Source organism: Mesoplodon mirus (assembly GCF_964341445.2).
Source record: "Mesoplodon mirus genome assembly, chromosome: 1".
Lineage (NCBI taxonomy): Eukaryota > Metazoa > Chordata > Mammalia > Artiodactyla > Ziphiidae > Mesoplodon > Mesoplodon mirus.
The window spans coordinates 75,175,853-75,203,546 of record NC_138976.1 but is presented as its reverse complement, the minus strand read 5'-3'; the positions used below and the strand labels follow the sequence as shown (position 1 = coordinate 75,203,546).

The window sequence follows — 27,694 nt, the reverse complement described above, 5'->3', positions numbered from 1 at the left end:
ACTCGCTTCCCACTGCCCAGGCCCCCTCCATTTCTTTGAATAATCCTGGCTTCTGCGGATCCAGGAGTCTTCCAGTTCCTACTGTTCCAAGATGACCCCAACACACTAATTTTGCCGGGTGTGTTTTATGGAGAAGCTCGGCACGCCCCTTCAACGGGTGTGTGTGTGTGTGTGTGTGTGCCCTCTCCCAGCACAGCTCCCTTCAGTGCCCCTGCGTTTCTGGAAAGCCAGGCGGAGCCCGGAAAAGCGCGCGTGTGCGCTCTCCGAACCCTGACCGAGCACCCCCTGGGCCCCTGGTGCGCCCGGGCTCCAGTTTCGAAGGCCCTGCGCCTCCCGGCCTTCTACTGCGGCCCGGAGCTCCACTCTGGGCCGTCGGAGCCCTGGGAACCAGGCTTGTTTAGTGGGCCTCCTACGCCCTGAGGGTCCACTGCTTCTCCTGACGCCGAGTTTGGTTCTGAATTCGGGCGCCCGCTGCGCGGGGACTCTTATTGAAGATTCTGCCCAAGAAGGGCTACTCCCAGCGCGAGGACACAGACCCCAGGACCGCAACGGGCCCAGGCGGAGTTGAGGGAAGCTTCGGCTGCTTCTCTCTTCTCCGCCGAATGGCCCCGTAAAACAGGGACCTGCGGCCTTCCTCCCGCGCCTGGTGGGGTGAGTGGCCCTGCGACACTCAAGTTTCCTCCTGGAGACTTACTCTTGAACGCTAGGGAGGAGAGCGCCAGGCAGGCCAGGCCCAACCGGACTGCGTAAGGAACTTAAAATTCTGAACACAAGGAAGAGCACAGACAGTAAGTCTTGTCTGCTTAATGTTAACACCCGCGTTTGAGGGGCTATCGGTTTCTCAGCTCTGCGCCTTTGAAAGGACACCTGTAACAACAAGGCCGCGTCCCCCTGCGGGCGGCACCCGCAGTATGTGCGATGTGGAGTGCGCACCACACGTGTGTGCAGGTGTGGGCGTGTCGGGCGCCCAGTGCTCGTCTCTTGCGGGCGCCATGGCTCCGGCGCCGAGAAACCAAGGCAGGCTCGCCGGGCCTTCTCCCGGACTCCGGGCAAGCTTCCGGTACGCGACGTGGAGCAGTGGGCAGACGAAGAGCGTGCCTTTCCCCAAGACCGCCTGCGACTCCCGCAGTGGCTGTAGGTGAGGGCGAGTTTTCCCCCCTTCCAGCGGACGCGGCTCCCGGGACCTGCGCCCACTCGGGTGTCCCCTTCACCCCACTAGTGTGCTGCAGACCCCGCGCTGCGTAACTAGGGTCTCGGGGAAAGCCGCTAGCGGGGCCCAGGGCGCTCTTGGTGACACTCGCTTCTCCCCCAGAGCTCACGCACGGAACCGCCATTCCGGGCAGGGGCGGGAGCCGGCACTGCAGTCTCCCGGGCACTTCGTGGAAATTAAACTCCCGCCCACGTGTAGAAATCGAGCCCCCCCCCCGCTTCACGGGAACCGCAGTGCTGAACTGGCTTCACGTGCACACATAGACTGCACCGCATCTGACGCTTGGCACCAAGTGGTGGTAAAAGCGCTTTACAGAACGCGCTTCGTGTCACAAAGAAATACAGAGGGCAGTCCGTGGAAGGCAGGGGATTTTCCTCGGCTCCCGGACTTGGCCCTGTCCGCCCCGCCGCTTGGGGTCGCCACTGCCTGCCTGCGCGCCGCCGCCGCCCCTTTGGGAGGTTTGCTTCGGCAACTTGCACGGGGCGTCGTCCTCCTTTCTCCCTCCGCGCATACGCACGCGGAGGAGGCCTGAGACCTGTGCTGCGCGCCGGTCGCCCGTAAGCTCAGTCGCCACTCTTGATTCTCGCCTTTAGAAAACGCCTTTCCCCCCTACCCCTCAAGGAAACCCGAACGGCCTTTAGTCAGCCAGTTGTTCGTTGAGTACCTTCCCCCACCCTCCGCAAAAGAGCCTGCAAACTTTTCAGCAGCTCTAAGCTGCGGCCCGGACAGCTGGGGAGGGTCCTGGGCGAAGGGGCGGGGCGAGCGGTGCTTGGGGGCGGGGCGTAGAGTGGGCGTGGCCTAGTGCTCCGGAAGTCGCCCCGCCCGGGAGGCTCTGGCTTGGGTGTAGTGAACTGAGTCTTGGCCTGGCTCCCCGGGGTGGGGTGCTTTAGAGTGCCCGCGCAGCGCCTCGGCGTTGCTGCGTCACTGTCCTGCCTGTCTGGTCTCGGTACGAGGAGTTCGCACCCAACTTTCCCTGGGGTGTGGGCAGCGCTGGCCGTTTCCCGCCTTCATTCCCGGGCCCGTCGAATCGAGAAGGGACTTCTTCCGTGGAAGTCCTCACCCCCGCCCACATTCTCCCCAGCAGAACTTTTTTCCGGGACTGCAGGGGAGCGGGGAGGCGGAAGAGAGTTCCGGAAAGGGGGCTTGTCCTGGGGAACTGCGCCAGCGCCCCCAGAGCAAACACTTTGGGGAACAGAAACTGTCTTGTTTCTTGAATGTTTCTTGAATATTTCTCTAAATTACCTGAAATTATTTTCTCGGCCTTTTTTGGTTTTTAAAGTCACAGGGGAAAGATTACGTTAAAACTGTTTTAAAGGCAGCGCTGCTCTCATTTCATCTCGGAGGGTACATGTTTTACTTTTTCCTTTGGCACCGAAGGTAGACGGGGTCTGCAGGCTGCCCAGGCGACCGTCTTCTAAAACCGTGTAGGGACCTGACCGCCGCCTCCAGTCCCCCATGCCCGGCGGGGTGTGCGCGACTCGGCCCAGGAAGCCCCGGGCGCTTGCGGGCCCCGCGGCCCTGGCCTAGTGGGAGCGCTCCGAGGGCGCCCTTTCCCAGTCCCTCCCTTCGAAAGCGCTGGGCGGAGGTCGCCGCCCAGGGGGCCCCTCAGATGTTGCAGTGCGGGAGCGACACCCGTACTGCCACAGTAAAGGATGGGGGCGGGCGCGACCTTGTGTCTAGTCTAGGTCTGAGTAATCTGCACCCGTGGGAGTGCCTACCTCCAGGGTGAGCTGTTGCTGGTCTCGAGAGTTCTAGAATACGAACGACCGAGCAGCCGCGTCTGTAGGGGGCCGCCGGGGTTGAAGATCGTTTTAGGTCCCATTTGCTCCGAAAAGCCTCGGCCCCGATGCCAAAATGGTGTGGGGACGTGACCGTCCAGGATATTCCTTCACACCAATTGTGTCCCCCGGCCGCCAGACGCAGGTTCAGTGACTCCCCGGTCGCAAGGTCTGTACCCTTTGTCCTGAGCCCCAGAGGGCGGCTTCGGGGATGCCATGGGGGTGCACACGAGTCTCTCCCAAATGTGGAAGACAAGGGCATTATTGTCACCCAAAAAAGTCGATTCCTGGTGGCCCCAGCGCCTCACTAGACATTTGTTCCCCCCTTTCGATGTGAAGCTGGCCAATGAGTGATGTCGAAGAGGCACGGACAGGGTAAGAGCTGAAAAATTCATGCGTGGGGAGAGGAAGCTCGTTTTCCTGCTTTAAAAGGGCTTTCTAAAAAATAAAAAATAAGTAAAATAAAAGGGCTTTCTGCATGCCCCGGCCTCCAGTGTCACCGTGGTCGCGTTTTAAACAGCAGAATAGGAACCTTGACCTCCTCTCCATGAGAATCCAACAAAGCGGAAAATTTCCTGACGTATTATACATCCGGGACAATATGAAACTGTCCTTTTGATTAAGTGTTGATTGTGGTCATGAGCAGCGTCCAGTCAGGACATCTTCGGTTTCTCAGCACCGGCACCTGCACTCCGGCTTACACGTACATACATATATATATTGTGTGTGCGTCGAGAGAAAGAGAACCACACGTGCACACTATCTTTCACCCTTTCGCTGTTAATACCTATCACAATTCTATCCAGTTAATTGTGGTTTGAACACACACGTGCACATACAGACACACACACCCCACCCAGAGCAGAATGAGAGAGTGGATCCGGTTTAGTGAGGTTACACTTACTTGTAATCCTCCACCCTCCCTTTCCAGTTTCTTTGATGATTTTTCCCATAAGTGTACAAGCCGCTGGGACTTAGTAGAAGCAGGCTGCTGCTCCTAAATGTGATTCGGACCATATGCTTTCTACATTCATCCCCGCTCCTGCTTTTCTTCTCCGCACTAACTGCTAACACGTTATAGTCACCTTGAAATTTCCTCTGCTATTTTCCAATTAAAAGCTTAATAGCCCTGGAAACGGAGTTCATGTGGTGAAGTTTACCATAGCCCCTTGTTCTGAAAGGCTTTCTGCTGGGATCCCATTATGTGCTTGAATAAACCCTTTCTGCAAACAGAAATGGGACTCTGGGTTGTCAGGTGTTGGGTTACAATAGACTTTGAGGCAGGGGACATTTTACCAACATAAATACAAACCTGTCCCTATAGGGAGATGTTGTCAAATACTGGGTTATGGAAAACATTCCCATCAAATATGAGAAAAGGATTATTGCGCTATATCAAATGAGTATTTAGATCTCAGCCTCCAGTGTGCACTGGAGTGAAACGGGGCCCCGGGACCAAATAATGCAAGACTGCTTGAGTGGCAAAGGGATAGGGTGGCTAGGTGACTGAGGGAGGAGAGTGGGTCGCCTTGGTAGTGGAAATATCCCCCAAACCTGGTGCAGAGCTCTGCTGCTTTCCTTTAAAAAAGATTCTTTACTCCCAAGTTCCTTATACTGCCTGGTTTCCCTGACCATTTGGAGAAAATCGGGAGAAATTTGGCTTTGAAAAAAGTCTGTGGTCCGTGCATTCCCAAGAGACCTGGAGATTTCAGCGTGAAAGTTCCCAGATTCAGTGTCTTTCTAGGCCCTCTACGTCTCTCCTTAAGTGAAGTGACTCGCTGTCAACTGCCCACTTCAGGGCCTCTGGCCCGCGGGGCTGCAGTTTGGAGAGTTTATGAAGTTCCTCCCAGTTGTAGTGTTTTTAAGGCTTGTTTTCTTCGTGAAGTTTGGGAGGAGTGATCCATGAGGTGGTGGGTTAGGGGCAAGACTAAGGAGTCTGTTCCCGAAGCAGCTTTGGAGGCAGGCCTCCCAGGGTTAGCCCTCTCGGGCTAGGGTTTCCTTCTCGTGCCCTACTAGGTCCGCAGGTCTGAAACGGGGGAGGTGGGGGCAATCAAGGGCTTCAAGGGAAACACACACAAGCAGGTTCCCTTTTTAACCTGCTCCCCTCCCGGAATCACCCTTCTAAGCGGAGGGTTGGCTGCTAGAACGCCTGGTGCTACTTGAATTCACAGCAAACACAGTGGGACGTTTTCGGGTTGCTTGTTTGCTTCCAGGGCAGTGCAGAGAAAAGCTGAGAGGATAAGGGCAGCTGTGCCGCCAAACGGTTGGCCATTGCAGCAAACTCGTCTACGCTCCGGTTTCGCATTCGATTCGCCCAGACCGCCAAGAGCTGAGTTCAGAGTGCGCTGCCTGGAGCTTGCCGACAGACAGCTCGGGGACTGCATTCTACCCCCTTCGCACTGAGCCATTGTGCTACCCTGCGTCGCTGTAACCACCTGCTTTTTATTTTTGTTTTCTTGCATTGCGGGAGGGACTCCGTGCATTTGTGGTGGTGGTCTGCTTTAGGCCAAATCGGTACTCTTAGGGGACTAGAAACACGCAAATAACTGTTTAAACAAAGTTTTATGCTGTCATCTTGTGCAAGGGCTCTCCTCCACCCCTACCCAAAGACACTGGGAGTCTGTGTGGCCCCATCCCTTTCCATAACTAGATTGCTGAGTCCGTGGGCATTTGAATTGGGGGACGCGAGACCTCCGTTTAATCGCTCAAATGCCGTTGGGCAGGGAGGAGATCATATGCGGTAACTTTGGGGGCGCTAGCGTGGTTCCTGCGTCCGCTCTCTGAAAGTTTATAGACCCAGTACTTAAGCAAATCCCCCATAAGAGCGGTTCCCGGCTTTTCAGGACAGAGACTTTTAAAAATTAAAACGTGGGGAGACGGTAGAGAAATAAACTCTGCACCAGAGAGAGAGGACAGTTTTTTCCTTTGAAATACCCTGTAAAATGGGTCGTCATCCTTGGGCCAGCAGGTTTTCAAAATCATTTATTTTCTTCTGCAGCAGCAAAAGAAAAAAAATGTTGCAAAAGGAAATAAAGCCAACATTTCTCGAACCAATTCCAATGCCCTGCCCCCAACTCCTCCCATCAGTGGCCGCGGGGCCTGGCTCCCCCCAACTTAAAACCCTCTCGGCTCACTCCGGGAACCGAGTGCACCCGCAAGGCTCCGGCTCTCGCGGAGCCGTGTTTCTGTGGCCAAGTGTGGGAATGAAAGCGGCCTTGGGCTCGGTACCGCCCAATCAGGCCTGGAGGGAGGGGAAGAGAGCGAAGGGCACCTCCACCCTCACCCGCGCTGGTCCTGCCTTCCCCGCCCCGCGTGCACCGCCGCGTCCCGGAGCGCCGCAGTCCCGCCCGCCGCGGGCAGGGGAAGCGCAGAGAGCTGGGAGGAGGGGGCCTTGAGCGCCCCCGTGAGAGTGGCCCGACGGCGGATGGCAAGGAAGGTGAAGTGCAGGGACTCGAAGGGCCCGAGCGGAAAGGAAGGAGGCAGGCGTGGAGTCGGGTTGGGAGTGCAAGGAGACCTGGACCTCGAGGGTGGGGGTGGTGGTGGGAGGGAGGAGGAGTGGGGGGAGGGCGGTGGAGGAAGTGCCGGGCCCGGCCTGCGCGCGCGGGAGCTGTAGATGAGCTGGCTCAGACCATAATCAGAGCCCTCGCCGGCTCCTGGCAGCCGCCGCAGCGCCTCAGCGAGGGAGGACGTGCCGGCCAAAGCAGCGGCAGGCGGAGACGCTACCGGCGTGAGATTGGTGGAGCGCCAGTCGGGAAGCTGAGGCTGTGAGCGCCGCGGGAGCCGTAAACACGTCTGCAGCCCCTCCGGCCACCCCGGAGCGCACGCGGCCGCGGGGACTGCTGGACCAAAGACTGCGCCGCCCGGAGGCCGCCCCTGAGCGGGCCTCCCAACCCGTCGTCCAGCGCTCCCTGACTCGCTCCCGCCGCCAGCCCGCCAGCTCTTCCGGGAGCCCGGGGCATGAACGGCTACGGCTCTCCCTACCTGTACATGGGCGGCCCGGTGTCGCAGCCGCCGCGGGCGCCCTTGCAGCGCACGCCCAAGTGCGCGCGCTGCCGCAACCACGGCGTGCTGTCCTGGCTCAAGGGCCACAAACGCTACTGCCGCTTCAAAGACTGCACCTGTGAGAAGTGCATCCTTATCATCGAGCGGCAGCGGGTCATGGCGGCGCAGGTGGCACTGCGCAGGCAGCAGGCCAACGAGAGCCTCGAGAGCCTCATCCCCGACTCGCTGCGCGCCCTGCCGGGACCCCCGCCGCCGGGAGACGCCACCTCTGCCCCGCCGCCGCCGCCGACCTCGCAGCCGTCTCAGCCACCGCCGCCGCTCCCCGCTGTGGAGTTGGCTGCTGCCGCCGCGCTGCGCTGGGCCGCGGAGCCCCAGCCTGGGGCGCTGCAGGCGCAGCTCGCCAAGCCAGGTAAGAGCAGCTGCGGTGCCGGGCCAGGCCCCGCGCGTGGGCGAAAACACTTCCAAGCGGCTACTGCTGCTTTGGCTGGGAGGCTCGGAGGCGAGTTTTTGGGAAGATGGCCCGGCCCGGCCCGGCCTTGCGCCCCAACTCCAGCCGAGCCGGCCCTTACTCTCTCGGCAGCAGCGACCTTCGGTTTGGACCCGGCGAGGTAGGAGGTGAACCCAGGCGCCCACAGGAAAGGCGCCTCGGGCTCGCCAAGTGCCTTCCCCAGGTTAAAGGGGGACGGGTAAATAAAGAGGTCGAGACAGGACCAAATTAAAATCCGCGTGGGCACACACCACCGTGAGGCCGCGCTTTCTTGCCGCGGGCTTTAGAGGCTCTCGCATTTGGAGGTTGGGATGGGTAGGTGCAAGGAAGGAGCCAAGGCCCAAGGCTTGGCTGACTCTGGGTGTTTTTCTCGGCCTCCGGGGAATTTGAGCGAACCCGAAGCCTTTCAAGTAGTCTACTGTGGCCTCCAGCCTCTTGCAGTCTGTTGAAAGAAGCCCTATTTAGAAGCAGTAGTAAACAAGGGCCAGAGAGTCCCCCAAACCGAAAGCGGGGGCTCAGAATCTAGTGCGCCCAGAGTCAACCAACTCCTTTTGCAGAATTGCTCAGGTCCTTTAACACCATTCCGCAGGCAGCCGTCAGCAGTCTCCGTGATTTTAAAGAAACAGACAGAAAACGACCTACAGGGAGGAAGGCCAGCCCTGGAGAGTCCTTTCCCCAGTTCTAGGTGGGCCTGCGCCTCCTCCTGTCCTCTCCTCTCCCCTCTCCTCCTCTGCTGTGCTTTAGAGAGCATGGGTCTGCCCTGAGCCCTGGAGGTGGGCAGATTCCTCCCCTCCCCTTTCCATCCGGTTCCCTCCTTCAGGCCTCCAAAGCCTTGCAAACCCCAGTGGAGCCAGCCTTTCCTCCTGGAGAATGTCTAGTTTACCATCCTGCCCAGCCCAAGGGCTCCTTTGATTTTAAGCTCGTGGAATTCTGTGGACAGGTGTCTGGTCTTTCCTTTTCACTGGGGCAGATGTACAAAGGAAAAAAGCCCATCTTCTCTGGGAGGGGCTTGAGGGGTATGCTGGAATTCAGAGATGGAAGGCTCTGTAAGGCCCAAAGCCCTCCCTGTGGGCGGAACTAATGGTAGAGCTTCTGCCTACCCCCAGTCTCCCCCCACCCCGAAAAAGACTGTACCTCTGGCTCTTGGAGAGAGGCTTTCAGTAGCAGTGCACTGCTGTGTGGAGCCAGGGAAACATTTGGGGTGAGTTGGTAGGCAGCCTGGCAGGTGCAGTCCTGCTGCCCTGTTGCTCAGTTATGCTCTCCAGACCTGAAGCTCTGAGAACATCTTATGGGAAGAGCAGAACTGGGTATTTTAAGGACAGAAGTGAGTTTACTGAACATGGATTTTGTGGATGTTTAATCCCAGGTAGAATATAAGCATTTCCCTGAGTAATGTCCGCCCACTCCCAGTTGACTCTCTTTTGTCCGTGTGATCTCTTCATATTTATAGGTTTGCCACAGAGGAATAGGAGGGGGGCAGGGAAAGAATATTCTTTTTGTTTTTCTCCTTTAAGTTAGAGCAGGTAACTAGGAGAGTTTTGTCTCAGTTCTCCATGCCAGTAACTTTTGTTAACTTTTCCATTTCCAGTTTCTCTGTCTCCATTTCCCCCAACACTAGGTCAGGAGTTTTGAGTGTGTGACAGTGGTGGCATCTTGCAGTGGCCACCTGCTCAGCAGCACCCGTGGTAATAGTGCTTTGGGTTCTGGGGTCCCTGTCCAAGAGGGGATTCTTTTCACATTGTGTGCTGTTCTAACCATTCTTTGGGATAGCCAGAGTTCACGGTCTCTAAAGAGTCACAAAACCAAAAATAACCCTGGGAGGCGGGGAGTGAGGGGCAGGCAGAAAGGCCAAGCAGCAGCCTCAGTAGCAGAAGGATACATGCTTGGGGAGAGTAGGAGAGGGAGACTGCAACTGGACAAACCAGACCTGGTGCTCTCTCTTTTACTCAGAACTAAGTATTCTGGGATGACCTGAGCCTTTCAAAATGAAAAGAAGTAATTGCAAAGGAGAATAGGATTTACCACTAGAAAAGGTCAGAGTGATGGCTTTGGGGGCCTAAGCTATCAGGGATCAAATGCTCAGGTCCTAATGCATACCTTGCACATTTATTTATGTAACTTTTGTTTTCTTCTTTCAATTGGTTCGACCCCATAATTCCATTCAACACCAACAAAAAGCGAGTCACCAATCCGATGATGGTGAGAGAGGGCAGGAAAGGAATAGATAATTGTTTTCCATTAGGAAGGCAAGTATACACGTGGATCGGTTCTATGCAATGCTTTGTACAGAGAAAGCCCATTTGGGTTTTATGTTAGGGAAAGCCGCCTGAATGGGACTGTATGTATTTTTCCTTTTTTGGCAGTTGTTCTTATGATGTATTTGTATGTAACATACCATGCATATTGAGAAGCTTGTCAGATAATGGTCCTGGGTAAGTAGCTCACTATGTAGAGAAGTAAATGAAGCTCTGTTTGAATGGTAGTAAGTTACATGTACAGTAAGTTCAGAGACCATTAGGAATGTCTAAATATCTCCTGGTGATTTATGGAGATTTGTTTCTCTGTGATTTCAGTGTCAAAAACATGGTTGGTCTCTTTAGTACATAGCTGTGGAGACATTTGCTTTTTTTTTGTTGGCTCCAAATGCAAGTGCACAAACACACAGAGTCTTTGCCCCTCTCCAGAAATCCTTGTGAAAAGTACACGCCCTAGAGGAGGGAATGTTTGCTGGGCACCGCTGGAGAAAAAAACACCCAGTTCAGGGAGCAACATTAATACCAAGACTCAGTTTTGTAGGTGGAAGAAATTTCTCTCCCAAATTCTGCTTCCGATTCTTTAAAGGAACAGGGATTGTTTTATCTAACGGTGTATCATGTTTAACATCCCTTTTAATGTGGAGGTGGTTGTAAGGAGAATTTTCATATTCTCAGGTTATTACTTGTAGCAATGGATTAAAGCTTTTTTTTTTTTTTTTTCGTTTTGGGTGTACATTTCCCCTGCTCCTAGATTATCATCTACGACTGGCCTGGAATTATTAGATTTTGATGGAGCCCCAAATTCTAGTCTAAGCTCCTTTAAATCTATCCTATTGATGCGTTTCTCTTTCATTTCCTCTTCACTCCCCCCTCCTTCCCGTCAGGAAAATACCTTGGGAAGCTTGAACACCTTTCTGCTCTTAGAGTATCTGAGTCAGCAGCCTCAACCAGCCAAGCCAGCCTTTCAGGGCCTGGGCTGTAGAGCTGAGGAAAGTTAGGGGTCACGACCAAGGTGAGAGGCTGAAGTTACATTCCTCTGTTTGGCTCCCTCCCCCACACCCTACTCTTCCTCCAGGAGAGTGGCCTGGGTCTCCTCAGGCTGCCAGAGGAAAGGGCTGTGGCTACAGATTCTTCCTAGGTTTACATCTGCCATCAAAATAAATAACATAAACAAGTTGTTAAAAAATTTCTTAAAGGAAAAGAAATCTAAAACATCGTATTTGATTAGGAGTAAGAGAGCAGGATTAACTAGGAAAGTAGGGTCTCCTTTCTTGTTTATTTCCCCTGAAATGGAGAGAACAAGAGACCTATAGGAAGGGAAGTTGGGAGATTTTGGAAAACTGCCTTTATTTGATTTTACCTCCTGTCCGGCACCTCCTAGCATCTTTATGCTTGCTCCGGGCTTTTCAGCTAAAGCTTGATTAGGTCCTGTCTGGTCAGCTTCCTAGTTTTAAATTTTACTTTAATTTTTTAAAAAAGAGACACGCACCTGCTTGGATGAGTGTTGCCAGAACACTGGTCCAGGCCAGGATGGGAAATTCTCTGCGACTAGAGGCTGAAGGAAAGGAAAAGTGGGAGAGACCTCAGAGTCACTCTGAGGGTGAAGGGTAGTTACGAATTTAAAACAGGGTCTGGGTATTTCAGACGCTTTGATTTGGGCCGAGGGGCCTGACTCAGAGTTGCATTTTAAAAAGCAAAAACTAACCAAACGAAAAGGAAGAAGCGAGACCGTACTGATCTCCTCCTAAACCTTACCCACGGCTGGCTCTGGAGGGCGGACGCAGGGCTGCTCACAGCTCCGGGCCTTTCCCACCGGCGCCCGGTGAGTTGCCGAGTTACCGACCGGCTCCTTGGGCCCCGGCGCAGCCGAGAGCGCAGCGAGTGGAAGTGCGGGGCGGCGGCTCAGGGACCCCGGGCCGGGTCAGGGATGGGTGGGACGCCGGGAGAGGCCCATGCGGTGGCAGCAGCGCGCTCGCGGCTCCCCTGCGGCCTCCCTGGACCACTGTCCCCCTGCACCCAATCCAAGCGGCGCCCGCCGCTGCGGCGGCTCGTTCCACTCGCGCTCAGCCCCGCGGGCTGGGTTAGACCCCGCCTGTTCGGTTGGTTGCCCGATTTAGCAAAAAACCTGCAAATAAACACACAAAAAACGGATATCAAATATTGTATGGGGCACACGTGTACTGAAACGTTGTGATTTTTTGCTAAGCTCGGCATCCTGCTATTTTATCTGGCAACCCTAGGCCTCCGGGGCGGGCCCAGCCCTAAAGTCCTCGGGGGCGCCCCTCGGGGTGGGCGTAGCTCTGGCGGGTCTCCCAGTCTCTTTCTCCCTGTGGAGCCCAAGCTGCCCCCCGGCCGGCTCGGAGAGGCGCTGGTGTCCATCTTGTGGATCTGAGCACAAGGGTGGACAGGAAAACGGGAGCGTTTTCCACGTCTAGGAACCACAGAGTTCCACTGCCATCCGGGACAGAACCTACCCCCACCTAACACACCCCTCTGGGTTATAAATCTGGCGGGATAGCCGTGCTTGTGCACTCGATTTACACAACCAACTCTTCTTCTCCCTGATGGATGAACTCCCGGGTTTAAAAGATTACAGTAATCACAGGAGGACAGTGTAAATCGAATCTGATAGCAATAACTTTCGGGGAAGGTCAGGCTCAAGTGAAATGTTACCACGCAACCGGCATTTTGTTTGCAAAATACAATCACAGAGCATTGATGAGAGATTCTTTGCTGCAGCCAGTCAGCACTTTCAGCTAACAGCTTTACAGAGGGAAAGGGAGCAAATCTTCATAAATCAACGTCCCTGGAGGAGTTGGAGCCCCTTTCTGGAAATGGTGGACTTCTTCCTGACGGGAAGGCAGGCAGAACCCAGTGAAAACCTACGTGCCTGCCTCTCCTTCCCCTTTCTTTGCCTCTTCCGTTTCTCCAGCTTTCCTCCTTTCTTTAGCTTTTTAACCTGTTGCGGCCCCTCAGCCATTGGTCACTCGGGTCCCTGGACCCCCATGTCTAGTGTGATGTGACTCTGGTGGCACAGTGGGCCTTGCACTGGGGTTTACATGGGCGCTGGTGGCAGAGGTTGGGGCCTGAGTGGTGGAACACTGGTCATCACGGGGCCCATCACCTTGTGATCCTGTCACATCACTCCCAAGAGTCCCCCATGGCTTTAGTGAGTCACTGCAAACTACTGTTCTCTGGGGAAACTAAAACATAACTAGGTGGTGGGTTTTTTTTTTTTTGTATTTTATTATACAGTTAAACAGCTATAAAAAATAAGTACAATCAACTACTGAATAACAATATTATGGAAAACTTAACATTCAGAACATCAGTTTTCTACCGAATCTCTCATCTCTTTTGATTGCAGTGACTGGGCAGACTTAAATCTTACAAAGCTGGGATCAGTGTTCTGCTTGTTTCCCCCGCTAAGTATCACTTGTTTAGTTCAGTAGATGTTCCACTCATAGTCTTTATATGTGAATGTTTACGGCAACATTCCCTCCCACGAATACAGCAGTCTGCCCAGCTGCTGGCCTTTGGGTTACTTGCTGTGTTTCAATATAAAATACAACTCACTGCACAGATAATTTGGAATTTTTGCAAAATATTCTTTAGTAAATTGTAAGCCTCTCAGTAGCCAAGAGGCAAATGCTTTGATCATCTCTGTGTAATCTTACCTAGCACAGTGCATGGGCACATAGTGAAAGATTTAATGATATTCGTTAAATAGGTGGATGAATAAGTAGCCAGTTGCATTTTTATAACTACCAAACACACTTGTAGATTTATAGGTAATTTCCCTCCTGCTTCTTGAAAAGTGTTCCTTTCAGAGTCAAGAAAGAGGTCAAAACTAAATTTTTGCAGGACTTAACAAAGTCCACAGTTGCCATCCACACTTCCTTAAGTCTAGCCCTTTCTATATCAATGTCCGCCAAAATATTGGTCCCCAGGAATCATCCTGATTTCTTCATATGTTATTAAGCCAGTGTCATTAATGATTTTAAAAAAGCAAACATGACTATGTATTTTTAGTTTTCACAAGGTCCCACCCCCCAGCCCCCGGAAGAAAAGGAAAGATTTTAGACTGACGTTCATTCCCTGCTGTGTGTTGGGTTTTCACCCATTCACTTTTTTATGGTTCAGCATTTCTAGTGCAAGATAAGGATAACAGAAAATGTAAAAAGCGTGTCTCCTGTTTGAATTCTGACTGAGCAGGGGTCTTTTCTGGAAGCCCCATCCAGCTGGGGCTCTTCCTGGCCATTGCTATAAGATTTGTGTACTTTGAAAACGACCCATCAGGGAACAGTTATTGAGAGGTATGTCCCCAAAGCTCAAGTGAACAGATGAGGGCGTGACAGTCCATGTTTCAAAATGCGTGACATGATTTCAAAGGGAAAAAAAAAAGTCCGGTGACTTTTGCACTAGGAAGCAGCGCTCCCTATGCCAGTGCTTTCGTGTTTTTATTCTGGATGTATGCTATATTTTATTTTCATAGATAGAAAGAATGGATAAGACCCCCACACCTAAGTGAGGAAGATACTCATCTTCATGTCACGAGCAGAATGTTTTGCATATGTGGCAGGCTTCCTCAAAATCTTTCAAATAAATACTTAGGACTTTTTTTTTTAAAACTGCATTTTCATATGAAAAAAATCCACTGAAGAAAGTTAAAATTTGCAAACTGTAATTTTAGATTGGAAGTCACTTTTCTGTGGGTGTTCATTCTCTCTCCTTAAAGTCTTGTAGCTATCTTATGGCATAGATATATTGTGAAGTTGGAGCATTGTTTTCCATAGAAAAAGTGTCCTTCTCCATGGAGTACCTACTTTTTCAAAAAAAAAAAATCTTACCCTTGTGAAGAGTTTATTTCAGGGATGGCTGTGACTGTTTCTACATCATGAAAAATATGCAATTGAAGAGTGAACATTTAGTAAGATTTTAAAAATATCTAGATGTTTAGCTTTAAAAATAGAAGATTATATCACTTTCAGTAACTGGTTTGTAATATCAGATGAGAGTGATTTCTTTCTACTTTTAGTCCAGTAGTTTTTGGCTTTTGGCACCTATATACTAGGAGTAAAAATACTATCAATTGAAATATATTCTTACTCTTTAATGTTCTAGGAATTAGGGTGTCAGTTTCAAGAAGAAAGAGGTTGAAACATTTGGGGAGTAGTTCCTTTTTCATTTTGCTGCTTGGCAGTTTCACAGTTCTATATCTGGAAAGGCCTTTGTGTTTTAAACCAACAGGAACAATTTGTAAAGTTCATTTAGGGAAAAATCTACAGATGTAAAGAAACACCTGTTATTAAATTACGCTTTATCACTGGGCCCAAAACTCACCCTCTATAATTACTTGTGAAAGTCTGTATTTATGACAGTAATTTACAATACTTCTAGTTTAGGCACAACGATACAACCAGTACTTGACACCATAAATTTGCAGGGCTGGTATGTTCTGACCTTTAGAAATTATCGCTGGGTAAGGAGTTATTCTTGGTACAAGATGAGAGGCTAGTCTTCCCTTGCCCGGTTCTGAATCCCCAACAGCCTTGGATGTTGTCTGGGTTTCTGCTTACCCGGCACCCCTTAGCAGGACGTTATGCGTTGCCCAGGTGTGTGGACACCATGGGTGTGTCCCACTCACTGCTTCATTCAATGGCTCCTGTCTCCCCTTTGAGTACAGTATAAACAGTGCTAAACTCAGTTGGTTGGAATGTTCTGAATTTGTAGATTTGATTCCTGTGACATCCGGTTAGATTTTCTCACTTTTTGGCCATAGCCTGCCCACCCCTTTGGAGAGGCTGATCAGCCCAGAAATCTGCAGAGAGAAAGTGTGGATGAATCAGCACAATCCACCACACTCTTTGAGAAGTCACCAGAAGCTCTTGCTGCACTGGGGATGTCACAGTGGCAGGTGCAAAGGGTAGCACAAGAAAATATGAAAGAGGCCTCATGCAGTCTAGGGGTTCACAATTGGTAAACAAGCTGCCAATCATAGAGGATTCTACTGTGGCCTGTTCTGCAGATCAGGAAAATAGGTTCAAACGTTAAATTTTGTATTGTCTGATTTATAGTCCTGCCGTCCAATATCCAGATTGGGACAGTATGTCCTTTACCATCTTAAAAAAAAATACTAGATTTTCATAATGGTAGATATGTCAGATTAGCCAGAACATCATTTCTTAGTTCCCTTTTGGCTAAACTTCTGCCCTTTGAATCACTTTCTTCTGGCGTCTAAAGCATTCTGTGGAAGACTAAGCTTGGTAATAGAGCTCGAAGCATTTTTCCCAAATGTCTTCGGTGTTTGCAGCTCATCCAGAGTGGGGAAAAGTTACCTTTTAAAATGGGAAGGTATTTTTAGGTTCACACATTTCTTTTAAAAATATCACAATCAGAGCTTTTTAGCTGTATTTACATACCTTTTTGTTTCCTAGAAGAACCAGTTGTTCCTTGCTTTAAAAAAAAAGCCAGGGCCTCCCTGGTGGCGCAGTGGTTGAGAGTCCGCCTGCCGATGCAGGGGATACGGGTTCGTGCCCCGGTCTGGGAGGATCCCATATGCCGCGGAGCGGCTGGGCCCGTGAGCCAAGGCCGCTGAGCCTGTGCGTCCGGAGCCTGTGCTCCGCAACGGGAGAGGCCACAACAGTGAGAGGCCCGCGTACAGCAAAAAAAAAAAAAAAAAAAAAAAAAAGCCAACAACCCACCATCCCCTGTATTGCTATGACACTGTGTATCATATTTCTTTCACTTTTTCACTGTGGTAAAATATACGTAACGTAAAATTTACTATTTTAACCTTTTTTTAGGGACACAATATAGTGGCTTTAAGTATTTTCACAATGTTGTGTGGCCATCACCACTTTCCATTTTCAGAACATTTTCATCATCCCTAACTGAAACTCAGTACCCATTAGACAGTAAGTCCCCCTTACCCCCTGCCCTAGCCCCTGGTAACACCATTTTACTTTCTGTCACTATGAGTTTGCCTATTCTAGGTACGTTATATAAGTGAAATCACAGAATATTTGTCCTTTTGTGTCTGCCTTATTTCACTTAGCGTGATTCATCCACATTGTAGCATGTGTGAGAATTTCATTCCTTTTTGAGGCTGAATAATATTCCATTATATGAATGGACCACATGTTGTTTATCCATTCATCCATCTTTGATGGACACTTGGTTGCTTCTACTCTCTGGCTCTTGTGGATAATGCTGCTATGAACATTCGTGTTCCATGTGTGCATATTTGCTGCTTAGCAAATTCTGCCTGGTTGTGTTTGCTTTCCCCCTTGCACATGCGTCTTATTTCCCCAACTTGGTATTAAATTCCACAGGTTAGGGGCCAGTCTTATACATCCTGGTACTTTCCACCCTTTATTCTGTTTTCCTCAGTGTCTTGCAGGTTACAGCAATACAAGTACTTGATAATGACAATAATAGATAATGAAAGCTAAAGAAATAAGAAAACTGTTTAGAGGAGCACAGTATTTAAAACATTATTTTATGTCCATATTTTCCCCAGGAGAGTATTTGACTTGTTTTCCCAAGCTCCACTGAGCAGGGGCCAAGATCCAATTGTGTGTTGAGTGCAGTGCTGAGTTAACATACTGTCACTGTCCACTTATTGTCAAGTGTTTAATGATAGAGTAACGCCAAGAGGTAGGCGTGGGGTCCTGAGTCAGGAAAATGTAGGCAGGTCTAGCTGATTAGAATATGAAGGTATGGAAGCTTTTTTGTTGCTGTTTTTCTCATTGGGATCAAGGACAAATACCACATTAACCCAGGGGGTGAAAACTGGGATTCCAGTCCTAGGAAGTTGCAGGAGAGGATATGTCAAATTTCTCTTGCAAAAATAGGTGGTTTGTGCATATCCCAGAGTTGTTACAGAAAGCAAAAATGGCTTCATGTGTGTGGGCTGCAAATGATCCCCACATGGACACTTGATATTTTGTACTGGAAAAAGAAGCAGTGTACATAAAATGCAAATTTAGGACAACTATGAATTTCTATCAGATTTATAAGTGAAAGTTTCACTGATATAGTTTAAGAATTTCTTTAAGTATTTATTTATGCCTAGGACATATTTATTGCTTTGTGAAAAATCAAAGTTTTGTTTTTCAGTTATAATTAAGGTACATCCTATATTAGAAGAATGCTCATAAATGGGCCTTTGTTTAAGGCTTTTTATTTACTTTTAAAAATAAATTAATTTTCTTTATTTCTGGCTGCGTTGGGTCTTCGTTGCTGCGTGCGGGCTTTCTCTGGTTGCGGCGAGCGGGGGCTGCCCTTCGTTGCGGTGCGCAGGCTTCTCATTGCGGTGGCTTCTCTTGTTGCGGAGCGTGGGCTGTAGGCACGCGGGCTTCAGTAGTTGTGGTTCACGGACTCCAGAGCGCAGGCTCAGTAGTTGTGGCGCATGGGCTTAGTTGTTCCACAGCATGTGGGATCTTCCCAGACCAGGGATCGAATCCATGTCCCCTGCATTGGCAGGTGGATTCTTAACCACTGCGCCACCAGGGAAGTCCCTATTTAAGGGTTTTAAAATAAACAACAACAAATAGGAGGAGATGGATTTTAGAAGCTGCTTTGATGAAATTTCACCAGCCGGCTATCTACACATAATCAGGTGTGCCCACTGAGAAGGCAACAATGAGGCTATTCAGGCAGGGCAGTGGATAAAAATCCACTCGCATATAGCTTGTTAATAAAGAATATGTTTCTTTATTATTAAGATCTCTTAGAACCTACTTCTGCAAGCAGACCAGTCTTACTTATTTACTCCTTCCTTCCTTCCTTCCTTCCTGCCTGCCTGTTTAGCACCGTAATACTAGCCCTTGTGTGTGGGGGGGGTGATGTCTTAAGTCAAAATGTTAAATTTGCAACTGGTTTACTTCACGGCAAATCTCTGCTTTATTTGGGAAGCTTTTTGTTTCGTTTTGTTTCTCTCTTCTTTTAATATAGTTCAGGAAGGTATCTTGAAGTTCTCTCCATGAACTTTACTAATGAAACAGTTCATGAAAACCTGTCTGCTTCTTGCAGCCCAGGTCCTGGAGTTATGAACGCACTGCTTCACTGGTGGATCTTGCTCCCTGGCAGTTTCACAAGCCTTCTCCAGCCATTTCCTTCTTTCTCTCTGCAATCTGTTCCACATCCAGGTTTCACAGCTGGTTTCGCTTGCCCTCTAGTGTGGGTTATAGGCAACCAAGTCTGCCAGGACCTTGAGTGGGCTTTTAAGAAAAATTTCAATGTATAGAGGCTGCCTGTTTCACTCTGGCAATCATATTGACTAGTTATTGTACATGGTATCCTGATGAAACATACTGACAACTAGTTCACAAGACAGTTGACACAAAATCTGCCTATGGGAAAATGGATTTAAAATATTAAAATTTCCCATGGGTATATGCGTCGTGCACCAGTTAATGTCCTTGAATGACACCGGCCACCTCATTTGCAGAAAAGGGGCCAGAAGACAAGCCTGAGTTCATTTTCCTGTTCTTCCCTGGATGGTGTTTATCCCCAGACTGGCCCCTATTTAGATTGTTAGTGCTAGACAGCCACATCTGTGGTTGTAGGTATCGTGTTTCCGTTCTGTGTTGAAGGCAAGCTTCCCTGCACACACCATTCTGAGAAATCACTCCGATTTCTAGATCTTTATTTTCAGGTATTTTTTTCCCATTTGCCAGTGACACAGTTTGGATATTTTTAAGGCTTGCAGTATGTTATAACCCACAGGGAAGCAGTTCCTCCTGCAGAAAGCCCATGTAGGGCCCTCTCCTGAGCACATCTGTTCCCCTTTACACACAGCAGGAAAGGATTAACCCAGCTGTTGTCTGCTTTTCAGATTTGACTGAAGAACGACTCGGGGACAGCAGCACAGCGGACACCACCGAGACCTTCAGCGACAAAGACACGGACCAGAGGAGCTCCCCGGACGTGACCAAAAGTAAGGGCTGCTTCACGCCGGAGAGCCCCGAGATAGTGTCGGTGGACGAAGGTGGGTATGCGGTCCAGAAGAACGGAGGCAGCTCCGAGAGCCGACCCGACAGCCCCAAGTACCCCGGGGAGCAGAATCACCTCCTGATCGAGGGCCCCTCGGGGACCGTGTCTCTGCCCTTCAACTTGAAAGCCAACAGACCGCCCCTGGAAGTGTTAAAAAAAATATTCCCCAACCAGAAGCCCACGGTGCTGGAGCTGATCCTGAAGGGCTGCGGGGGCGACCTGGTGAGCGCCGTGGAGGTCCTGCTTTCCAGCCGCACCTCCAGCTTGGCCGCGGACCGAACTGCAGCAGAGCCCGAGGGCCTGGTGCTGCCCCCCAACGGGCACATCTTCGAACACACCTTGAGCTCCTACCCCATCTCCTCTTCCAAATGGTCCGTGGGCTCGGCCTTCAGAGTCCCAGACACGTTGAGGTTTTCCGCCGACTCCAGTAACATGGTCCCCAGCCCCCTGGCCGTGCCCCTGCAGCACCCGTTCCCCCAGCCCCCCCGGTACCCTCTGATGCTGAGGAATACTTTGGCGAGAAACCAGTCGAGCCCCTTTCTGCCCAACGATGTCACCCTGTGGAACACCATGACGTTGCAGCAACAGTACCAGCTGAGGTCCCAGTACGTCAGCCCTTTTCCCACTAACTCTACCAGCGTCTTCAGAAGCTCACCTGTCCTCCCCGCCCGCGTCCCCGAAGACCCTCGGATCCCCATCCCTGACGATGGGTGTCCCATCGTGTCAAAGCAGTCCATTTACGCCGAGGACGACTATGACGAGAGGTCTGACTCCGCAGACTCTAGAATACTCAACACGTCATCTTAAAGTGCTACCCGATGGGTGGTGACCAGGTGACGTTGTCTGTGCATTTGAACCCTGGCCCCCCCTTGAGGAGAGGCCACATCCTGTGTATACCTTTTCCTTCCGTTTCACAAAGTGACTGTGCTTGATTCTATACCTTAGCAATAAAAACATAACTTATTTAATTTCTTGCACTTCACTGGAAAATGCCAAATAGCTCTGCTCTGTGGCTTTAGTGCTGAATGTTCGTTGTAAAAGAGAATAGTCTTGGGAAAGCCTTGGGCCCGTGGAAGATTTATTTGGGGATGTAGAGCTGAAGGTCAGCCTTGCCCCTAAACTCAGCCTGGAATGTTCAATAAAATAGTATACTTGAATGAAATTTTTTTTTTTTTTTTTTTTTTTTTTTTGCCATACGCGGGCCTCTTGCTGTTGTGGCCTCTCCAGTTGCGGAGCACAGGCTCCGGATGTGCAGGCTGAGCGGCCATGGCTCACGGGCCCAGCCGCTCCGCGGCATGTGGGATCTTCCCGGACCAGGGCACAAACCCGTGTCCCCTGCATCAGCAGGCAGACTCTCAACCACTGTGCCACCAGGGAAGCCTCTTGAATGAAATTTTGTAAAAGAGGATTCCTTAGGATATGTGAAACCTAAAGGCAGCGGTTTGGTTGCAAACGGACTATAAACAGGGACCTTATACTCCTGTGCTAAAAATCCTTCTTGCATTTTAAAGAGAGACTGCACTTAATAGAGTGAACTTCTCACATGCTTATTTAAACTTGGACAGTTTTCAGAGACAAACTCCATTAAGAATTACTCTTCACATGGCTGAATCGAAACGTGTAATGTCAATGTCAGTGTAAAGCCAATCACAGCTGTGAACTGCATGAAATGTATTGTGAAATGAACACAAGATTAAGCTTTGTCAGGTTAATGTAGCATGCTAGGGACTCTAGAAAAAAAAATAAACGAAGGAGATGATCTTGGTTTATGTCATTTCTACTTGTGGAAAGAGGATCTCTAAAAATAGAAACTTGATATAAAAGCTACTTACCAGTGCATGGATCAAGGCTTCAGTTAAATGCGATATCCCTTGAGAAATATGAATGGCAAAGTTTGGGGGCTGCGTTGAGAAAGACAGAATTTATTTTTCAAGAATAGACTTAATTCAGTCCCTCCATCTGTTTATTTGTTTCTTCAACATAATTATTGAGTGCCTACTACGTGTAAGAGGATGCTCTTTGTATGTTATTGTCCGAGTTACCTGCCCGTTGAGTCCAAGACAGCAGGGATTATATGATGGAGAATCTCATTAAAAGCAAAATAAAAATGAAAAAATCTACAGTGTGGAAAGTAAGCGAAGTGCATAGCACGGTACCTGACGCAGAGAAAGTACTCCATCAATGAGAGCAAATACTCCTATTAAGTTCAGTATATACTCCTATTTGCATTCAGGATGAAGAAGTGGATTCCCTCATTCTCACTTGGAGAAGATGCCATTCTGGTTTTGGGGGGTGACCACAACAAAACTTTGGAAAACAGGGCTTTTCCCTTTCATTTAAAAAGCATTTTGGGGGGGGGGGCTGCTGTATATGGCAAGCTTCTTGCTCAGATATTTTTAGAAGTGAGTTTTAGAACAATAATGTGCAGTGGTGCCCACACCAACCACTTCTTACTCCTTTCTTCAGAATGCTGGAGAGGAAAGATGACTGCCCAGGTCAGACAATAAACTTATGAATGTGGAAGGGAAAGAAAATAAGTGAAAGCCTCTACATGACAAGGATGCAGAGAGAGCTCCCAGCACAAGAATAAGTCTTGAAGGGATCTTCATTCTGGGAGGAAGAAGGGCAAATCCTCTTGGCCTGAGATGCTCCTCCCTCAATGGGAACAGGAGCTGATGTCAGCTGCCCACCACCCTTGCATGGGTCCCAGGAGGAAAACATATTTAAAACAAAAAAACAAAATCTCATTTTTATTTCTACTGGGCACCTTTGGAATGAGAAATCATTGAGGGGAAAAATTCCTTATATAATATATTCCTTTTATATTCCTTATATAATTATATTCCTTATATAATTCCTTATATATTCCTTATATAATTCCTTATATTAGTTGAACTAATGTGTATTTAGTTGACATGGTTACATACCAGAGTTTTTGAAAGTAAATATGATTTGTTGTTAAGGTTATATTTTAGTGAGGGGCTGGAGAGGAGAATAATGTGACCCCTGATTCTAAAAATACATGTCCAGGACATTTTATATGGTAGTGATGGGCTAATGTCTGGGCCTACCTAGCCAAAATGTATTTTCAAAGGTATCTTCAAAAGTTTATCTATATTACAAAAAAAAGTTTATATTTATCTAACAAGCAACAATGATAACAGGTTCCATATGAGATGACAGTGCTATAAAATCTGTCATATCTTCAGGTTGAGTGACCTGGATTGAGCAAAACGGCTTAAGATATGGTATCCTGACAGCTTGATTTTGCCCACAGATCATCAGAGTTCTTGCCCTCTTTTTCCAATGGCCAGCAAAATGGAACTGCCTATAAGACAGCTTATTTCTGGGCTACAACAGGTATGTTTGATCCTCAGTGTACTTCTGAAGCAAGATATGTTTGTTTCGGTGCGGTAAGTGTGGTACGGGGTCAGAGGGAAAAATTGATTGTTAAGATCCTATGTCCTGCTTCCTGCATTCAGTTTTGCTTCCTCTGCAGTCCTGACAGCTGAGGCCCCTCTGGTTAAAGTGGCAAAACCTCTTAGATTCTAGCTCAGCTCTCAGAGACCATCCTGCTACGGTTGGCATGTAAGAATTCAAGGGAAATGAACACTCCTCTGCGCATGGGCACTCAGTCATTCTTTCACAGGAAACTCAACATCTGGATGAAAAGAGGAAAACAGCATCAACCAGTTCCTAGTTAAATCCCATCTGTCACACAAAATATCTGGGTCCTCGGCTGTACGCGGTTGAGTCAGGCCAGGCTTATAGAAAGTTAATTCCTATTAGACCACAGTGACCCTTTCCCCTGCTAGTCTTACAGTAAATGCTTTGTTCATCTTTGATGTGATGGCGGGTGGGCTACTCATGTTGTCCTGCAGCAGTTTGTCTCCAAGTGTGGTCCAGACACCTGATACTTAGTCTCTAGTTTAGATTCCTGGGCCCCACTTGTTGAGTTCAGAATCCCTGTAGCCTAAGCTCCTACATTTTTACCATCCTCTCCAGGTAATTCTTTTTTTTTTTTTAGTTAGTTAGTTATTAATTTTGGCTGCATTGGGTCTTCGTTGCTGTGCGTGGGCTTTCTCTAGTTGTGGCGAGCAGGGGCTACTCATTGCGGTGTGCGGGCTTCTCGTTGCGGTGGCCTCTTTTGTTGCAGAGCACGGGCTCTAGGCACGTGGGCTTCAGTAGTTGCGGCACACGGGCTCGGTAGTTGTGGCTTGTGGGCTCTAGAGCACAGGCTCAGTAGTTGTGGCGCACAGGCTTAGTTGCTCCACGGCACGTGGGATCTTCCCGGACCAGGGCTCGAACTCGTGTCCCCTGCATTGGCAGGCGGATTCTTAACCACTGCACCACCAGGGAAGTCCCTCCAGGGGATTCTTAAACTCACTAAGATTTGAGACCTGCCTCACTCTGCATCACATCCTTAGGTTTCCTTCTTAGATCTATGCCAAGTAAAAGAGCTGAGGGATATAAACTGTGATGCTGGGGGTTTCAGGATCCCCATTCCACTCACATCTACTTTCCTACGGCAAGAGTAAACTTCACTGTGTACGCAGTCTTAATTCATGCCCTAGAGCCAGTTCAAATAATGGTAGTGTCAGTGTTAATGATTAGATCGAGTACACATTTGGGATCAGAAATGCCTGTTTCTGGAAACTTGGGTTTGGTAAAGGACCAGATATTAGCATAAACATGCTATCCTTTCCCCTAAGGGGACTGCTGCCAGTTTTTCAGTTGTTCCGTGATTCCTGGCTTACTTGTGACACCTGGAAATAGGTTTTGCCCTGGAGCTCTGAGTTCTAAGAAATATCAATAAACCTTCCCCTTTCTCCAGCTTTATTGAGATATAATTGACATGTAGCATTGTTAAAGATGTATAATGTGATGATTTGATATATGTATATGTTGGAAAATGATTACCATAATAAGGTTAGTTAACACATCTATCACCTCACATAATTACTTTTTTGGGGGGTTTAAATCTGTTCTCTCAGCAACTTTCAAGTATACAATACAGTATTGTTAACCATAATCACCGTACATTAGATCCCCAGAACTTATTCATCTTGTAATTGGAAGTTTGTACACTTTGACCAACATCTCCTCATTTCCCCCACCCTTTAGCCCCTGGCAACCACCAGTCTACTCTCTGTTTCTATGAGTTTGGCTTTTTTAGATCCACATATAAGTGAGATCATATAGTACTTGTCTTTTTGTGACTGGCTTATTTCACTTAGGATGTAACATTTTCTTTATCTATTCATGCATTGATGGTCACTTAGGTTGTTTCCATATGTTGTGAATAATGCTGCAATGTACATGGAGTGCAGATATCTCTTTGAGATAGTATTTTCATTTTCTTCAGATATATTCCCAGAATTGGAATTGTTGGATCATATGGTAGTTCTATTTTTAATTTTTTGAGGAACCTTCATACTTTTCTCCATAGTGGCTGCACCAATTTACATTCCCACCAACAGTACAAGAGGGTTCCCTTTTCTCCACACCCTCTCCAGCACTTACCTCTTGTCGTTTTGGTAATAGCCATTCCAACAGGTGTGAGGCGATATCTCATTGTGAAATATCAACAGGTTTTTTTTTTCTGTTTCTTGTTTTTATTTTTGGTTTTGTACTTTGTAGAGGCATCATTTCACTTGATTTTATTCTGCTGTCCATGTTTAACATTAGCTATTGGTGATAATATAATCTGAGTATAAAGCAGTAAGTTTTTCAAAAGAGATGTTGCTCTTAACTGAATTTTAGTGAATAAGAGTGAGTTTAAAATAGACTTACAAACATGCCAGTCCTGCAGAGGAAAAAAATTAACATAGTAATTTGCTGTATACTTCCATAATTCCATAGTGGAATCTCTAGAAATAATATGTAGAAACAGAAGTTAATTGTAAGTGAATTTCAGTTGCTGGCTCCCAAATGTGTTTTAAAGTTGCTATATAACATCTGGGCTAGATTGCAGGAAATACACAGTGAAAAGTAGAAGCATTTCTATTATATCTGTATTATCTCAGCACTCTTGATGATGGGAAAACCAGAAGTAGTTTCACAAACGTCTTGAGAAGCATGGCATTTGTTAGCCAGGTGTATGGCTGTGGTTGAAATTAATAGACGAGCAACCTGAAAAGGGGACAGGTACCAGGGAAAAGGGGCAGTGATTTAGACCTCTGGTCTAGGCTCTTACAGTTAACTGGCAGCTTCTAAGAGCCTAAGAACATTTAAAATTTATGAAAAGAATAGGACCAGAGGAGGGGATCCTATTCAGTGCAGTGTAGCAGTCATATATTATGGGGTTTGCTCTTCAGGGACTCATCTTCCAGGTCCCCAGGTTGCCCTGTGGCTGGATCTGTGGGAGACGATGGTAGGGGAGGCATCCTGGGAACATTTGTTGGGTGCCCAGAAAACAGGCACTGACTGCATTTGAACGGACGTATTTGAAAAATGAACTTGATTTCATTGCATACTGTTTCAGTGATTCATTCTTTATATGTGCATTTACTCAGCAGAAGTGAGTTCAAAATAAGATGGATGCTAACTTTATATGTTAATTTTAATATTGAAGCTATCCTGTATTTGAAGAATAAGATCAGTGCTTCAATTTCATTTCTTATGTGGTACTGAATGTTGTCATTACTGGGGAAAAAAATCACTTCCGAAGGCATCCTGCCCAAATTCCAATCTTAGAGGGCAAGAGGAGTCTTAGAAGAGGCAATTTTGCCTTTTGCTGATGTTCTTTTCAGTGATATGCTTCATTGTTCCCACAGTATCATTTACTATTTCGGTGTGAAGGGTAAATAGCAAGGGTAGTGGTTTTTTCTTACATTACAATGGAGTTTATTTACTAATTGGATTCTGAGAGTTTGCTGGGGTTGTTTGGCTGTGTCAAGAGTTTCATATATCCCACGGGCAAAGCTACTGGACTTAACCAAAAGTAAACTCAGCAGTTGTTCAGAAAAGTCCCTCCAGAAGACTTGAGTCACTGCTTAGTGGTTTTAGATATGACCTCATACTTGCACTGTCATTTGAATGAAAGACTCCAAATATCTGTGTGGAAAACAAAGCTGATGAATGAATGAAAATACCTGCAGCAAACACTGAGGCACTATGAACCAGCCTGCCAAAGCATCTCCACTACAGTAATAGCTGTGATTCACTGCAGACACTGAACCTTCAAGAAACATTATATCTAACGTGGTTTAGTGTTAAAGATGTTTTATTCTATAGAGACTTTTGAAAATTGGCAATTGGGTATGACGCATACGTAACTCCCTATTACATGGAGTATTTGATTTGCCAAAGGCCCTGTATGTATCTGTCAGAAACATGTTCTATATATTCCTGTTTATACCTACCCTAGACAAAATCTTGTTAATCCAACACTGACTTATTCAAATCAGCAATTCCAGGCACCTGTTAGATATTATTAATTATTTTAAAAGCTCTGTCTGGGTCCAACCCAAATGAAAATTATTAAAAATCAGTGCTATCCAGAATCTGGCATTTTCCAAAAATGGTTTGGAGTTATTTGTGACTCAAGGAGCAGTCATTTAGAAAGCACTTACTCTGTGCTAGCCATTCTTCTACACGATTTACATCTAGTAACTCATTTCATCTCTCCTCAGTCACTTAAGGTGGGTAGTATTACTCTTCCCCTTTGATAGATAAGGAAGCAAAGAAGTAACCTACCCAAAGGCAATCCCTGGAGGTGGTGGATGTGGGTTTCCATCTCAGCAGTTTGGGTCATCGTATGGGCTTAGAGTTCACAGGGTGTTTTAGAAGTCCTGTGCCTTTCTTTGCCCAGACCCCTGGTTTTCTCCGAGGTCCGGAGATACCTCCATCAGAAGTGGGAAATGCGGCCATGGCTGTAGAATCCTGAGCATTCAGAGCTCTCCCTGTCCTCCCTTTCCATCAGCGAGCCAGTCACTACAGCCGGACAGACGTTAATGAATGT

The 27,694-nt window shown here is 48.2% G+C and overlaps 1 protein-coding gene across 1 annotated transcript; it reads left to right on the top strand.

Moving 5' to 3' along the window:
- The first annotated feature begins 6,859 nt into the window (after positions 1-6,859).
- On the top strand, positions 6,860-21,455 carry DMRT3 (doublesex and mab-3 related transcription factor 3). Its single transcript, XM_082622370.1, has 2 exons — positions 6,860-7,399; positions 19,574-21,455. The coding sequence occupies exons 1-2, from the start codon at positions 6,946-6,948 to the stop codon at positions 20,536-20,538; spliced, it is 1,419 nt and encodes a 472-aa protein (XP_082478496.1). The 5' UTR covers positions 6,860-6,945; the 3' UTR covers positions 20,539-21,455.
- The last annotated feature ends 6,239 nt before the right edge of the window (positions 21,456-27,694 follow it).